The sequence below is a fragment of the Dendrobium catenatum genome, unplaced genomic scaffold (genome assembly GCF_001605985.2).
Source record: "Dendrobium catenatum unplaced genomic scaffold, ASM160598v2 fragScaff_scaffold_488, whole genome shotgun sequence".
Classification (NCBI taxonomy): Eukaryota; Viridiplantae; Streptophyta; class Magnoliopsida; order Asparagales; family Orchidaceae; genus Dendrobium; species Dendrobium catenatum.
In genome coordinates this window covers 1,492,737-1,510,114 of record NW_021318950.1, presented here as the reverse complement: position 1 = coordinate 1,510,114, position 17,378 = coordinate 1,492,737, and the positions used below count along the sequence as shown (strand labels likewise).

Genomic DNA, 17,378 nt, shown 5'->3' with positions numbered 1-17,378 from the left:
TGACGAAACTTTTAATTAAAAAAATAATAATGTAAAAATGTAGAGAAAAAACTAGTATCATCCATAATGAAGAGAGAGAAAGAGAGATAGAGAGAGTAGAGAGAAAATAAGTAAAAGAGAAATGGAAAGAGGGTGAGAGCCAATGCTTATGACAACCTATACTAAGAGATGCTCTCACCAATATGATTCAAGTATTTGTCAAAGAGAGGATCATAAATATTTTGGTGCTCTTATGAATCAAGCAATCTCTTTTAATTATGGGCAATCCAGCCATAAATACCTCTTCTACATTTGTTGAATTTAATGGAAATGATGGATATAATAACCTCAGAGATGTTACAGAGATGAGCGGAAGAAGAATAAAAAAGATAAATATCTGGAACAAAAAAAAAATACATCCAACACGATATCCCCATTGGGAAGAGCTTTGCTCTTCATTTCGGCTGCCTGTAAATAATGTGTTGAAGCTTCTTTGGCTGTATAATAATACACTCTCTTCTCCTACACTGTTCTGCTCAAGTAATAATCTCCAATGCTTAAAAATAAATGTTTTCCTAATTCCACTTCGACCGCAGGCAGATTTTCTAAGCATTCAATTGTGATCTGCAAAAGAGAAGAAAAAATATTACTTAGGAAACGGGGAAAATGGAAAATATTCCTTTTGAAGTCATTAAGTGGCTAACACTACTCCGGTCTTTTCTAGCCATTGTATAGCTTCATTGAAATTTATGTTGCGAAGGAGAAAAAAAATTCATCTTTGGCGCAAAATCTTGTTTATATCGCCTAAACATTGAGAAATTATTTAGTGCGGAGTCCGGACGTAGCTCCAATTAAATTTGGACATGCGGATATTCACTGCGCTTTTTTGTAAGGAAAATTTTCTAAAAACTTATAATGTGTAATTAATTGCTCTTTTGCCATACTTTTGCTGCGCTTTTGCTACCATTTTACTTTTGCTGCCATTTTGTTACTCTTTTGCTATGCTTTTTTTGCTTTGTGAGCAGTGAAATGCCGTGGTGAAATATAAAATGACCTAAAAAAATGAAATCCAATTAACGTGTCCACTACACCTGTCAAAATTTAATTGGAGTCCGGACGTAGAGCTAAGTCCGGACTCCGCACCAAATAATTTCCCCTAAAGATCAGCACAAAACAAGAATTGTTAAAGAGGAAAGGAGCATAGAGATATAAACCCATAAGCCTGCCAGCTTAAGCTCAGAATAAAAAAAAAAAAGAAGACTTATAATAGTAACAAATGGATATGCGAATGGAATCATACAAACCTTGCCCTTTCCAGCCTGAAACTCTGATCTTAACTTGGAATGGTCCCTAGATAGCAGATAAGTGCATAAAGCTTCAGCGAACTTGTTATTTCCTGAGATCAGCACAACAGCATAAGAACTTGTTAAAGACAACTGCATAGCAAAATGTATACTAAGACTTTATTTGGGACGGCTTTCTTACTGCTTCTTCAAGCAGTTTTTTAATATAAAAATTTAAATTTTTGTATTGAAAAGTTACTTTAATAAGCAATAAGAAAGCCGTCCAAACGAAGCCGTATAAAAGCTATGAAATTACCATAAAATAATTTGGCAATGGCTTCAAAAACAAACACCAGGGTAGGCCTCGTGATGGTAATAGCAAATGAAAAACCCGAAACTCCATGAACCTCCTCACGGCAGAAAATAACCTGAGAGCAAAAGCAAATTACAGGGCAATGCAACTAAGACCTATCATTCTCAATAGAATATGATGAGAGCTTTCTTTTTTCAAAGATGGAATGGGGGTTGGGAGGAAGCCTTCAGATCACTTACAGTATCCTTTGAAATCATAGTGTGATGAAGCAAAGGTGAACCAAGTGTCAATCTCATGTATTGGTCCTACAGCATCGCAAGAGAGGGCAGTGTGATACACATTCAGTAGTGAGAATCAAGCTTTAAATTCCCAATCAACAGAAATCATACCTGTGACTTCACAATGCTCTCTAAAGCATTTTTGTCCTCATCCAATGACTCGTAGAAAACCTCCACAAAATCAGTGGGCTCTAATCCAGCTTTTTTTCTTAGTTTTTGGATCCTATTAATTACCTAAATGAAAGATTAATAGATTTAGCAACATCAAATAAAAATAATTAATCGAAAACATATTAATCACAACTAAAGAAGAATGAAAATATCAAGGAAATTAACATGAAGCCCCAGCTACTTTTCATCAACAGCTCAACAATGAGTAGAATATTCTAGAACTGGCCAAATTACCGTATCAATTACATAAGAGTCCTAAAAGCATTCAATTAGATAGACAATTCCAAGCAAGATAAGAGAACCGCTTTCCATTTTGATTACACAAGAAAAAGTATAAGGAAAAATTTTATATCAGGATATCTTGATAAAAAATTGTTCAAGAAGGATATCAAAACCTGATGCAATATTTGATTAATCAATCAAAACTTTTATTGTACATAAAAGGGTGTTTCCCTATCAGGAAATAAACAACAAATAAAACCAGACTGATAAAGTAACTTTCCCAAGTAGCTTCGCATTACCTCGCGTGCGATACCAGCCTCAAACAAGGATTCATCAGCACGTAGATCCAATATCACAAGGACATCACCTAAAAGTTAAGGAAATTAATATGCACAAATGACTTCTAATGTTCTCTAAAATTGAATACAAGCAAATCCAATTACCATCCCCGGCCGCATCCATTTCTTTCTTTGAAATGTTGGCAGGTCTCTGGAATTCCCGCAGAACCTGTAACATAGGTGACAATATATGTATTCACTCTTTCCAAAATTATAGGTTCTAGGTGCAAATAAATAAAAAGAAGCGGGTACTGCCCGCGAGCATTTCAGCCAACATACAACATAAAATGATTGTGCTAGATATAGTGATGGAGTAGCACTCACAAACGATAATATTGTAGAAAATCGGCTTAAGTTGTTAATGCATATATAAGAGTGAAGAAAAGGAAGAACCAATGCGGCAAATGTATAATTATTGTAGGAAGAATATTTACTAAAATGTGTAAAACTAAAGATAACATGATTAGAATTGGGCAAAAATAACTGCATAAGCTGAAGTCAACATGACAATATAACACTGCACAGATATTATGAAGAAGGATTCATGAAGGTGACCCTAACGGTCTCATAAGGCTAATGATGAAGATGAGGTAACAGAAAGAATAAAATTTTCTCCCACTACAAATCTTTATCTTCATTTGAGACTTATTTATGATTGCGTCAATATGACTGAACAGAATTTTGGGCAGTAATTTGTTAGGGCTATAGGCAAAGGGAGGTTGGATAGGCCGGCCCAGCAGACAGTGGAGGGGGCGGAACCTGAAACAAAATTCAGGAAGATTTCGGCCCCCCTTGTGAGGCCCAACAAAGCAATAATTTATTATGATAGGAGGGGAATTAAGGAGGAAATTAATTAAGAAAAGATCCCCTATTTGAATTCAAATAGGAGAGGGAAATTTATAAGGAAAGGGAATTGATTTGAAGGAGATTAATTAGGAGATGTTTCCTAATTAAAGGGGGCCTTGATTTAGAGGAGATTAATTAGGAGATGTTTCCTAATTGAAGAGGATAAATTTAGGGGCTGATTTGGAGGAATTAATTAGGAGAAGTTTACTAATTAAAGATGGCTGATTTGGGAGCTGAATTGGAGGAGATTATTTAGTAGATGTTTCCTAATTGAAGATGGCAAATTTGGGGCTGATTTGGGAGGGAATTAGGAGAGGGCTGTTTTGAGATTTGCTATGTTTTGTATGCTTTAAATAAGTTGTTTACCCGGGTTCAGTTTTTATGCTTGATTTTGCTGGAATTAGTTTTGCTTAGGTTGAGTGGGCTCTAGCAGACAGCTAGGGATTTGGGAGAGCTGTATCTTCCTTCCAATTGAAGATCCAACTGTATCTTATGTTTTTCTTCTCAGTTTTTTTTTTCAATAAAAAAGTTTGTGTTCTTCCTAAATTTCTTGTGTCGTTCTCTGGTTTTGCTAAAATTGCATCACCTTCTTATCATAATCAAAAAATTATTTCAAATTCTAGTTTCCCAATTTCAGACGCTTTCCAATTTCAAAAGCATATATTCTAAGATTTTATACTCAAATCCTTCACATTCTTTGATCTTAATGTTTTCTAATAATTCTTCATTTTCAAGTTAAAAATCCTAACTAGAAGTGCTTATATATTAATAAAGAACAGTATGGCTAAAAGAATTAACTGATAGGAATTCATTATGAATGTTCAGGTGAAATAAAAATAATTGAAGTTAACACAAGTAAATAAAAATTCAAAACTTTTTTGAAACTTTCAGCATCAGCTTTAGAAACAGCCTTGTTTAGGTGTTTGGGGTTGGCTCAGCTGATCCTTCTCTAATAGAAATTTAGCATTGTTACCCAGCACTATCAGTTTAACGCAATAATATGAATGCCAAAAAGATTTCAAGCATAACGATCCAAAAAAGGACTTCATTCAGCATAATTATTATTTTAGTAAATTATATAAGACTTGGTTGGAGGTATCATGATCAAATAAAACCTAGGAAAATGTTTGAAGTAATAATAACATCAAACACTTTGTCCCTATAACTTATTAAGCACAAACCTTAATTTCATTAAATTTTAAACAGTGCCCCGAAAATGTAGCTTCTCCAGAACTTTCAAAAGCTAAAATATCAGCCTGCCTCATAGCCTTGACCTCCTTTGCAACAACTCCCATAGCTTTCCCCAGTCGGACACCTAAGACACTAAATATAAAAAAATACATAAATAAATAAATAAACATAAAGCCACAAGTTTAACATGGTTATTTAAGCCACGGCGCACAAAAAACCAAAATATATAAATTGCACCTGTAGTCTGGTTCGGCCCTTAAAGATGTATACTTTAATGTATCATTGCAAGGAAGGATTGCTTTTACATTCAGCTCTTCAAGTACATACTTCATAGACAGGAAACTTATTAGTATCAACTCAAGTCTTCTAAAATAAAATCTTAATTAATAAATCTTTCAAACAATAGCACGCAAAGAGTGAAAAACTTGAATTATGAAGCCAAAAACAGCAATTATGAAGCCAACAACAAAATAATAAATTCAAATAGGTATAAAATATACCACAGTCGATGCTATTTTTTGCAGAAGATAAAAACGGTTTCAATTTAGCATGCCATTATTATGCCAAGTTATTAAGACCTGGTACATAAATATCGGTCAACCAACCAGCTAAAAACATCAACAAGCTAATATTTAGGAAGTCAATTATAGACCACAAGCACTCCATGGATACATCCAAGGAAAAAAAAGGTGATATGTTGAAACAATTTCCAAGGCAGAAAACAATGTAATGTTGAAACCTTTAAAAATGGTAAATGGTAATTATAACAGTGCATTTAGAATGACCTTGATAAATGTATCCAAGTGCTGGGAAACAATTAAGTCATTGATAGTCAAGTTAAGATGCATCGACATGAGAATATTAAAATAAATGTGATAAAACTAGTAAGATATGCAGTTAGATGTATAATATTAAAGAAACAACAAGAGTAAGAATATTTACTGAACATGTAGTAGTGAAAAATAAACAAATGGTTTGGGCACGCACAATGCTGAGAGAAGACACACCAACAAGATGGGTAGACACAGATACCACAGAATGATTATAAAGGCGAAGGAGGAGACAAAAGTCAAATGGTTAGAAATACGTAACGCATCACTAAAGAGGAATGAATTAAGAAGGATTCACAAGCATAAGCCAAAAGAGATGAAATAAGGATAATGATGATGTTAATTTTTTGGGATATTTAGTTGTGCACAATATAATTCATGCTCAATTATATATTCGGCACTAAATGTTTTCTATGCATGCAACTAATACTAAATTCCTTGAAAACACGAGGTAATTGATGCCCTAAACTCATGTTACCTTTATGGCTTCCATAATTTAATATAACTTTTTTAAGCCTATGACACCAATAACTTCGGAGCGTACAATTTTACTATCATGCTCATTTTCTATGTATTAAGTTAGCATTGGAACCGAAGGTGATTGATGATCATTATCTTTGATGCTTAAATAATTCATGATCCCAATCTCCAATATAATGAACCATAAAATTCCCCGACTTCTTCATATTAGAGCCAACCAAAAGCAGTTCACGCATTTTGACAACATTATCATCTACTTGTCACCCACAATTCAGTGGAGTCAGCAAAAGTGAAAAGTTTCTTAGGTGCAAAGCATTCGCAAACCATGCTTCAGTGATGTGAATGAAGGTATTGAATTCCATGCTTTTTGCCATCTACAAAATTTCCATCTGATATTTTTGCCCTCAACAATTCAGTTCATATAATGTCTCTCCCAAAAGCATTCTAAAGTGCATCCTATTAAGTTCCCAAATAGGCTGACAGATATCATGCAAACATCAGCATCAATTCTATAAATTGGCAGGGTTGGCTTCTCCCTTTCATTCTTACACTAATATAACTCTTAACAAGAATTCATGATAAGAAGGATACATGCAACTGAAACAAGAAAAAATGCAGCACAGCTGATGATGACAACTTTTATCCTGCAAGTGGATCTGTTAAATTCAAAAATTTCAACAGCGCCAACAGTAGTTGTGGGAAAAGATGGGCAGTTTTTTAGATCCTAGTTGAAAAGTAGATTTACATGGAGGAATTCATTCAATGAAAATACAAGCAAAAGGTAGTAGCTTGGGTGGAAATGCAAATTTTTACTTTTAACACACACCATTATTTATTTCTCTAGTTTCATATTGATGACTGAATGCCTGCTGGATAACAAGCGTTCAGCTATACACTGCGCTTTGTCAATTAGCGCAAATTACACTATAAGGGGCAGCGGGAAAGGGTGGATGACGAAAATGATTTAGGGTGGATCATATCAAAGAAACATATGAAAATGAAAATCTAGCCGTGGGTCTTTATATTTAAACTCAACATTTGGCAGAGTAAATACTTCCATATGGCAAATGCCAGTGAACAAGAAAAGACCACAAAAACATTGCAAACAAATATGAAGATAATATCAACTTCAATTATTGGAAAAAATAAAAAAATTCATAAGCAATTTTGGCAAACCTCTTTAAGTTTGACAGTAATGTCTTCAAGAAATTCACCATCAGGATGAACAACAACCATCTCTCTGGAGATTAAAAAAAATACTGAAGTAAGAAAAAATTAAAATAAGCCAAAAAAAGGGAAATTTACGATCATGCCTTAGTGGAGTTTTAAGAGGTTTGTTATTCCTTTCGCGGATGTTCCGTGCAAGATCAATGATGATCATCATCCTTGTAACACTTTGCTCAATGCGCTCATCTCTCTACAAGTTTAATAGTAATTTTTATTATTATCGAAAAATAAAATATAAGCTAATGAGCAAGTGGGCATGACCTTTCTGTTATTAGTGAGGTACCTTTCCACTGGCAGAAGGGAAACTACAGTAATGAATGCTTTCCTCCAATACATTGGAAACCTTCCGCAAGTTTTGGAAAAGAGTTTCAGTGAAGAAAGGCGTAAATGGAGCCATTGCCATGCATGTTGTCAAAAGTACCTGCAAAAAGTGATAGAATAAAGGTAAGCTATGGAAACGTAGAATGCTCAGGAATCCTTAAACAAATATGAATTAGCAGTTGAAATCATGGCTTCTTAGGAAGCCATTTTATATGGAACTCGATTATTTAACTGATATGATTTGCAATTCATCTATTAATCATATATTACTTAAACCATACTGTCACACGAATCGGCTGTTGCAATAAGTTGAAATCAACTTATAGAATACGAATGTAACATGATCATGGCACAAGATAAGACTAAGACATGGCACAATAATCACACAATATAAAAAAATTTGCCTTCGCTAATAAATAAGCATTCTAAAAAAATAAGCGATATCAACAATGAGATTAAGTACAATAGATAGAGTTATGAATTGAAAAATCAATTAAAACGATAACCGAGTTAAATAAGTTCATATTATATCCAAATTGAATCATGTAACTCGCTAAGCACAAACCACTAGGTTGCTTAGATCTAATTTGAAGTCAATTCCAAGTTTCACATGAATTGCTTAGAATAACGATGAGGCCATCTTGCGTGTTTTGGTGTGAGTGTATGCTTGCACATGTATACAAAAGACTTCTAAGTTAAATAGTTCTCGTGGTTGTAGTTGGTTTCCCAAATTCTAAGCATGAAGTGGTTGGCTTCAGCGCAACGAACTTGTTGATGTAGACAAAGGGGGGGTAAACCCATGTCCAAAATAATATGAATTTTGGCTTCCCTTGAGTCTACTAGCTCAATCAAAATTGAGCTGAAATTCTTGTGTTAAAATTAATGTAATGTGTCTCTTTGTATTCCCTTTCATACCTATATATATGGGGGATTTGTAATGTTTGAAATAGTGAATGAAATGTGATTTTTGGAAAAGGTATAACCTGCGGTTCGCTTTGGAAATCCTGCGGGCTCTTTCCACCCTTCTTTCTCATCCCCTCCGGAAATCCTGCGGGCTTTTTCCAACCTTTCTTCTCGAGCTTCTAACCTCTTTCGTCTCTCCGCAAGTGCCGCTCCACCTGTATCCTTCTTCTCCAAGTGCAGCAACTTTAGGGTGTCGTCATTTTATTTGGAGTCTAGTTTGTAAGTTTTTATTTATGTCAAATTTGAAATGTAAGAGTTTGTTATCTTCTCTCTTCTCATCTTGAATTTCGTGTCTCTTCGTTTTTGTGTCGTCCCACTTCTCTTGTGCGGGCGAGGGGTATAGGCTCCCCTATATTTCTTGCCCCCACCACTTGTAAACCATCCAAATGTCATCCACTCACTCCCTCTCCACGACAAAGTGAAAAAGCTTCCCAAATTCCATATTTAGCAGTGTTGATCTTCAAAAATTTGAGAGATTCCCTAAACCCTTGTACTTGTCCAAAAAAGTACCAAAAAAATGAAAATCAAGAAGAGCGAGCACAGAAAGTGGAACTCATATATTGGAATGGACCAAGTTAAAAGAAGTACGAAAATCAAAGGATTTGGACATAGAAAAAGAGACTCGATGTTATTTGCACTCATAGCCAAACTTAAAAACAAGAAGATGAGCAAAACCACAAGGATAGTGAGGAGGGTGACCTAAACAATAATGTCACTGGTAAAGAGATATAGTGGAAGAAAGAGCGATTGATGTAGCATTATTAGAGAGATGGTAAATGCCTCCAACTTTAACACCACCACAAATCATCTTCTTCGTCCTTGTATCCTATAAAACATTGTAAAAAGGATAAAAACATTACTGAATAGTTGTGGGATTTGATATAATTTATATAAAAAAGTTCACCAGAAAGAGAGAACAGATAAGACATTCTAAAATTAAGGAGAGAAAAATATATCCTTGCTTTATAGACATAGGAGGGTGATCTACCAACAACAATGATAGGATGGAGAGATTGCATGGTTAAGTGAGAAGATAATTGTGGATTGCCTATCATGTGAGATCCCTTAGCAACAATAACAAGTGGAAGAGATTTATGGTTATGAAAATAACTATAGGCTTAGTTGTCATGTGGGAAGAACACTAAAAATTAAGAATCAAGATGTACCAAAGTAAGCAGTTGCAATAAAAAAATAGGAGATTGCATAAGAGGCAAAGGCAGTCAAGTCAAAATTGTAATATGCAATAATATTTTTTTTTGGGAGAGCATTTTCAAAATTGGTTGCAACAAAATCAAGGGTGGTGGCGGCGAGATGTTGAGCAACCTAAGCCGTAACCAAATTTTTTCCAACAATATTCGAATGAGTGCTTAGTCCTTTGGCAATGCTGACAGGGTCGAAAAATAGACTAGACCATAAACATGATCACAATTACCCAAACTGCCTCTTGCACTGGCAACAATAATAGCATGCACATGATCAAAAGAATACAAAGTAAACTTCATAACTAGAAGAATGTGTGAGAGAGTTGTGGAAATGTTGAGACTAACAAAACCAACCATCAATTGCTCTTAAACAAAGTGGAGAGATGAATGGAAACCACAGAGAAACTAGCAATAAAAAATTCTTCATTTTATATTTTCAAGTGGACTAAGTGGTAAAAGAGCAATATTGAAAGAGTTCATCATATTTTTCTTTCAAGGTACTGTAACAATCTTGAGGAGATTTATCGCCCTATTGATAAGAGATGTTAGAGTAGAAATTGTCTACCTGAGAGGTGTAACCTCCTTGAAAGTAGGTAAAATGAAGAAAGTCCTATATTCCTATTGCAATTTCTTGAAATGTGATGGTAGAAGAAATTAAAGGTTCAAAAGTATTGAGCATCAACATTGGATAATCACAGGCTTACCATTTTGTATATTTGGTGGTGTATATTGGTTTAAGAGCTATAGGCCATATGATGAAGTTTCTAATGGAATCCAATATGGTAATGAAGAGCAAGAGATTACAAGAGTTGATACCATTGAGTTAATAATGGTATAATGTTAGACCGGTCCATTGAACCGGCCCAGGCGAACAAAGGAGGAAGTTCAGCCTCTCCTGCATATGCCGATCAGACTGCAAGTTTCCACGTAACATTTTAGGAAGGATTTTTGAGGGATTGGGAGGGAAATTTGAATGTAGAGACTGTTTAGAAATTTCCTTTTGGATTGTATGCATTAAATAGTTTGTTTTCCTAGGGTTAGGGCATCTTGAATTTGGCTGAAATTTGAGATATCTTAGGTTTAGGTTTTGGGCTCTAGCGGCGTCTAGATATTTGAGAGAAATAGATCCTCCTCTCGAATAGAGGATCAATTGCATCTTGTATTTTCTTCCGTTAGTTTGTGTTCTTGGAATAAAATTCTTGTTTTTCTCTGATTTTCTATTGTATTTGTGGAGATTTCTCGTTGTTTTTCCGAGATTGATAGGATTTACTTGAGATCTTCAAGTGTTTCCTATCATAAAAATGTTATAGGAAGATTTCATAGTAGGGAGAGAAATAGATGACGTCATTAACAAACACCAAAAAAAAAATAATGAAACAATGATAATTTAATTAATCATAGATCACAAGGCAATGTTTGGAGGAGGTTGCAAAGGAACAATCACAAATAAGATCCCTGAGCAGACGTGCATGAGTGAGATTTCACTAGCACAACACACATAAGGGAAAGGCCGTGAATGTGAGAGAAGTTGCAGTGTGAGAGAGATGCAATAGGCTAGCGTTGAGAGGTCAAAGTGTGGGAGAGGTCAAAGTGTGTGGGAGACGTCAAGGCATTACAATTGATAGGAAGATGCAATTGGTCCAACAAGTGGTTTGTTATGAAAAAGGTCGAGGCAGAGCAAGTGGTAGAAACAGTAGCACATAGTGAGTACAAGTGTGGTGAGTAATGGTGAGGTGAGTCAGGTAGGCAAGTGAGCGCATAAGTGGTTTTAGCATGTGGGAAAGCAGCATAATGTATGGGCAAGTGAACGGGAATGAGGACTGGGTAGCGCACATGCAAGTTTTATGGTAAGCAGATGCTTGGACAAATACAAGTGAGCGAAAGAGGGGTAGGTGGCAAAGTGGGCTTATGGACATAAAGAGGGAGAGAGAGGCCAGAAGGATGTGATGATTAGAGCTTAGCCTTGCTCAAATACTATGGTGAGGCAATTGACAAGTACTTAATTCATTCATTATATCACATGTACATATATATAAGTAGATATAAGAGATAAAATAAGAAGAAATGAAGAAGAAAATGTCATGAATTAGGAGGATATATTACATAAGAAAGAGAATATACTAAATAAGTAATAACTTTCAATATGATAAAACCTCTGCAATAACAATTTTAATTATTCCTTAGGCAAAGAAACACATGCAACCGAATAATTAGACAAGAACAAGTGTGAACAACCTACTAAAGAAAAAGAATAACAAAGTAACTGCTCCTCCAAAGTCAGAATACCATACATGGTAAAGGGTTGAAAGTGATATCCTGCAGTCATCTTCTCCTGTACGCCCCTTTAGTCTCTTACGGTTGAATCTAACATATATGTTGGTAAGGTTGTCAATAAACTTAAAAAGATATGGTACCACCTGGTGGGAAAAACATAATAAAAGATAAACAACATAGAATAAAAATGTTGGACGGAAGAATGCAGAAGATGTTTTTTATAGACAATATCACACCGTATACAGTCTATAAGCATCCATTTCACGGCATACAAAATGAACCAGACTTTCAGTAGCAGAATTGATCCATTGGTCAAGAACATTTGAAGATTTCTGAAGAATTGCACGAGCGATAGGTGTAAAAGGAGCAAAGCCTTCAACTTCAAGTCTCTTTGCATTTTGGATAAGGAATCTATACGCATTATACCATGGAAGGAAGACATCTTTCACCTATAAGTCAAAATTGAAACTTCCATCAAAACAATAAATTGGCATTTTTAACAAAAAATAAAAAGAGAAACCAAATATGAAGTATCAGGACATTTCAATCCATAGTTTAGATACAGAAAACTTACAACAGCATATACACCTTCCTTTTTGAAATTCAATGATTCTGCACGCACAACAGGCGAGTTAATGAGGTATAACCGCAAAGCATCCTGCACAAAACCAGTTAGAAATACAATATATTATTCAATGTGCTGCTTGAAAAGGTCATCTAACCTACTACCTATAACAACTAAGAAAATAAAGAGTATTAAGAGCACCATTAAGAAATGAAGGAAAAAGAAACTTAGCACGTCAAGAAGCAATCATAAATAATACCACCACAACATTACTTCCAACCCAAGATATGTAACATCACTACCAATTTGAGGCCACTATTGATAAGAAATTTTAAGTGACAGCAAGTTCTTCAAACTATTTCTTTACTGATAAGAATTAAAGACATTTTTACAACTCGTGCCTCAATCATGGGCTATAAAATTAGGAAATCCTACACTAAAGATTCTTACAGTTTAAGCAAATCCTCGGAATTGTTACGATAATATGGGACAGGGTTAAAGTAGAAATTCATACATACGTGTTTAATTTGTCCAAGACAAAAAACTGTACAGTTTAAAAATTCCTTAAAAAAAGTAGTGCAGTAAAAATACAAACAGGTAAATCTAGATTTATTATATAATTTTCATTTTAAAGTTTGCCACTTGCACACTTCCACCATTCATCAAAATATTTTTAATGGTTGAGATTTCAAAGAATTAAAAGACAACATTTATTTCTTTTAGAATACCAATAATTTACTAATTAAATCTCAATCAAATATTTTGACAAAGAATGGAAGATGTTTGAACAAAGGTTCCTAATCTTCTAAAAGGATAGTAGTCTATATATATATATATATATATGCAAGTTTAAAGATGAGAAATAGATTATCAAACATAATTTAAATTATGTCAGTTCCAAAGTCTAATATTGACATTGATAGCAATTTCTACAAAAAATTATGCCATCATATGAAATAGAAAATTGAATTACCCAAGCACACAGGGTGAAAATTTTTTGTTTAAAATTGATTCAATGAATTTGTACTTGATGTCTTAGAAAGCCTTGAATGAGGGCATTTTTTATTAATTATGATAATATAATATAAATTATAAGTTTTAAAATCCCATATTTAACATACTGTTGGTTAAAAGTGGAAAACAATTACTTTTACAATATTTCATAGGTAAATGTCAATAAGTCATATGCATACAACCCAAATTTGCTAACTAAGGTTTAATAACTCACTGCACCATAGTCACCAATGACGTCCATAGGTGAAGGATAGTTCCGCAGACTTTTACTCATCTTTTTTCCATCCTTTGCAAGCACAAGACCACTACAGATGAGATTCCTAAAAGCAGGTTTCCCAAACAAGGCAGTTGAAAGCACCATAAGAGTATAAAACCTGAAATTATAACCAAATTTGAAGTATAAGAATTATTAATAAGATTAGAAACTAAAAAATACTTCTTATCTCAACACATTTCTCTAAAGAAACCTTATTGAGGAAAAAACTAGCACTCATGCCATGAAAAATGTTTTCAGGATAATCGCTAGTGCAACTCTTATGAACACATATGGACATATAGCATCCCATATTAAAATTGGGTTGTCAAGATAAATAGCAAGAACATAAAAAACAACATTTTATGCTTATGAAAAGGCAGATTCTTAGGTACTTCTTTGGCGCTCACACAATATACATAAATACAAGAAATATGATTCAGAAAAAGAAACACAAATAAAAATCTGAAATCAGCATGAAAACTTATTCAGAAAAGACACCTCAATGAAACATCATATACGACATAGTTACCAAGAAAATGATTGGAAACAAAAAAATAGTACCTAAAAAAGCTGCAGCATTTTCAAATTAAAAATAGTTATTGCATATATCAATGTAACATAATGATTCAAGCTCTTTTTGAATTAGATAAACAACTGAAGAACTAATCAACATAAGTTTACTGGTCAAACAATATTTTCAGACAATGGAAAAGGGCTTTAGCAATCCTGCACAAATAGAATCATCTAATAATGGGAGCACCAATATTAGGGTAAAGAAAAAAAATAGTAAAATTCACACAAACAAGAACAGGAATGCAATCTAACCATGAAATCCTACTCCAATAGCAATGGTTACAGTTTAAACAGCAACCAAGGTCATGATAAGTGTACCATTGCAACATTTGTCTATAGAGCATGAGAAATTGGAAAATCAGAGAACCCAAAATATTCAGAACAAATGAAATAGAGATTATGCGAAAAAATATTAACAGTAAATCTTGATAAGGAACCAACCATCCACGAGTTTGGTCGATGCCCTCCGCAACAAAATGACCCGGGAAGTTCTTTTCAAAAAGCTCAACATTCTCAAATGGGTAGTGAATATAAGCATACGGCATAGATCCACTCTCAAACCAGCAGTCAAATACCTGCATCAATCTTAGTTTAAATCCAAATGTAAAAAATAAAATAAAACTAAAATATGATATAATCCAAAAAGCAGAAATTGTTTGATCACGATATAAATAAAAGAGAACTTATTCATATGAGAAAATATACTTCATATAAGGTTTAGATATTGTTTAAGAACTCTATAAGCTCTTCAAAATGGTAAATTTATCATTTCAACAATTATCTTGGTTAGAGAGTAAAATAATGCAATTAATTATCTACATCTTCATTACTTTACAAAATAAAAGCAGACAAAAAATTGGGCATCCATATTTGAGCTAAAAGCACAAGAAAATGATATAAAATTTTTACAGCAATGATCATAGTGCTGCTTAGAAAAATGTAAATAAACGTTCTGGCGCTTGTTACATAAAGCGCCTTTCAAAAGATAATCACATGTTGGACATTAGAATGCGAACCTCCCGCCTTTCACCAATTTTTGGAAGTGTACTAACTCGAAGGAGCTCAAAGATTGATAAAGAATAAAAAATAACACAAGCAAACAAATTTCTTGCACCAAAACAAAAAACTTTAAAAAAGTGCTTAAAAGGTACAAGTATGAGAAACAATTGAGAACTATATTGGCCGATAGTGATATATAGATGAGAATGTAACATGAACATACTTTCGCAAAAAACTAACGTCATGAATCCTAAATAGAGATATACACCAGATTAAACTCACATCATCAACACGGTGCAGCACACCAAACTCAGGACCTCTCCCAGAAGGAATAGTAATATGGTCAATATGGTGGCGATGTAAATCAGTTACCTGGTGCAAAAAAAAAAATAACAAAACAAAAATCAGTAAGCTACACATGATTGTACACGTATAACAAACAACTAATGAATGACAAGGAAAACAATCTGTGTATGTTCATTTTTCTTTGCAAAGGTAAAGAAAAGAAAATCAAGGAAAAGATGGTGTGCTTTTTCAAGCTTCAAATGGCAGACAAGTAGCCATATGCATAAGGAAAGATGGTGCAAAAGATAGCAGAAAGGGGAAACTGTGATTGAAAAAGCATTATCAATGACAATTTATGAAAGTTATGATGAGAAGTTGCAAGAAACTGACCTTGATACCAGACAACTTTTCAAGTTTAGCAATGGAATCTATGACAACTTTTTCAACTCCATCCTTGCTAACCCATATAGGAAGAGGAGTGCCCCAAAAACGACTTCGACTGACAGCCCAATCACGTGCATTCTCAAGCCAGTTGTGAAATCTTTTCTCCTATAATAATGCCACAGCTATCAATAATCTTCAATAGTAGAGAAATACTACGTGCTAGGGATGAAAATTAATAAACAATTTAAATAAATGAAAACACATAATAACAATTGCATAACATAGCAATCCAAATTCATGGAGACCAATGATCAAAAGTTGGCATAACTAATGGACATTGTTACAACCAATGAAACAGCTGAAAATACATAACATAATCCACTTTCTCACACAATGACATTACTGATAAGCAATGCATCTCAAGCAAAATCACATAAGAGTAGTTTTTTTTAATAACTCCACTGTGCATTTTAAATATGAAGAATCAGGATACATGTCACCCATTTGCTCAACACTAGTTATATAGTAATTTCTTAAAATGCAAGATCTTGTTAACTAGGAGCAGTTCCAATCCTCCACTTAATGGGTAAAATGGATGTGGTGCGATTGTTTAAATCAACATACACATTTTACCATTCATAACTGACAAGTTTCCAAGCTTATAGATTTGGTGTTTAGATTTTATGCTATAAACAGAACATTTTAAATATTCTGCAAATCTAAAACCCTAACTAACAAATCATACACAATTTGCTTTACAGACTACAAAAACTCCTTCCCAAGCTTCCCAATATTGATTGCACATTTTAAAATCATCTAAATAGGATGTTTCCATCAAATTTCCCATTTTCATAAGTTCCTGTACAACCATTGCTATTTTGACTTATTCCTCCTTTTTAAACGCAAGTCATATAAAGGAGGAAGAATTTGCTTTCAATAAGTTTTAGTGCAGTCATATTATACTTAACCTTCTACCAGAATTTTTGTTTGAACAAAATTGTGATCAGGAAAATAATTTTATTCACTAGTACATGAGTGTATCACTTATTCATGAAAGGATTAAACACTTTAACTTCACTTAAATTCGTTAAAATATGCTTATTGCTTCCAAAATTTTTACACCAGCAGAGAATACCAGAATGACAGCCAAACCAATATTATGATTAAATGAGACAATGACATGGATACATCATTAGGGGAAATACATCTTCCTTTTTGATAAGGATAATACCTTTAGTTGCTGAGAAATTGATGGGATCAACTATTGAGGATTCAGAATCAAGAGAAACCTTGGCATGATAGCTTTTTGGTAAAATGAAGCTATAGTGCAAGAGAACAGTAATATAAATGATCATATAACCAGTGAATTTAAACTTGCTACTCA

General features: G+C 33.8%; 1 protein-coding gene across 1 annotated transcript in view; it reads right to left on the bottom strand.

Moving 5' to 3' along the window:
- Positions 1-208: 208 nt before the first annotated feature.
- Positions 209-17,378, bottom strand: part of LOC110106482 (isoleucine--tRNA ligase, cytoplasmic) — a 40,113-nt gene continuing 22,943 nt past the window's right edge. The window contains exons 9-27 of the mRNA XM_020836413.2: positions 16,001-16,159; positions 15,608-15,697; positions 14,768-14,901; positions 13,712-13,871; positions 12,493-12,576; positions 12,155-12,367; positions 11,936-12,061; positions 7,442-7,579; positions 7,245-7,348; positions 7,108-7,171; positions 4,859-4,947; positions 4,612-4,753; positions 2,690-2,753; positions 2,546-2,613; positions 1,965-2,087; positions 1,815-1,880; positions 1,579-1,690; positions 1,284-1,375; positions 209-603 (exon numbers count right to left, since the gene is read on the bottom strand). Of these exons, the coding sequence (XP_020692072.1) occupies positions 502-603; positions 1,284-1,375; positions 1,579-1,690; positions 1,815-1,880; positions 1,965-2,087; positions 2,546-2,613; positions 2,690-2,753; positions 4,612-4,753; positions 4,859-4,947; positions 7,108-7,171; positions 7,245-7,348; positions 7,442-7,579; positions 11,936-12,061; positions 12,155-12,367; positions 12,493-12,576; positions 13,712-13,871; positions 14,768-14,901; positions 15,608-15,697; positions 16,001-16,159 (2,130 nt within the window). The 3' untranslated portion in view covers positions 209-501. The remainder of the gene's footprint in view (positions 604-1,283; positions 1,376-1,578; positions 1,691-1,814; positions 1,881-1,964; positions 2,088-2,545; positions 2,614-2,689; positions 2,754-4,611; positions 4,754-4,858; positions 4,948-7,107; positions 7,172-7,244; positions 7,349-7,441; positions 7,580-11,935; positions 12,062-12,154; positions 12,368-12,492; positions 12,577-13,711; positions 13,872-14,767; positions 14,902-15,607; positions 15,698-16,000; positions 16,160-17,378) is intronic.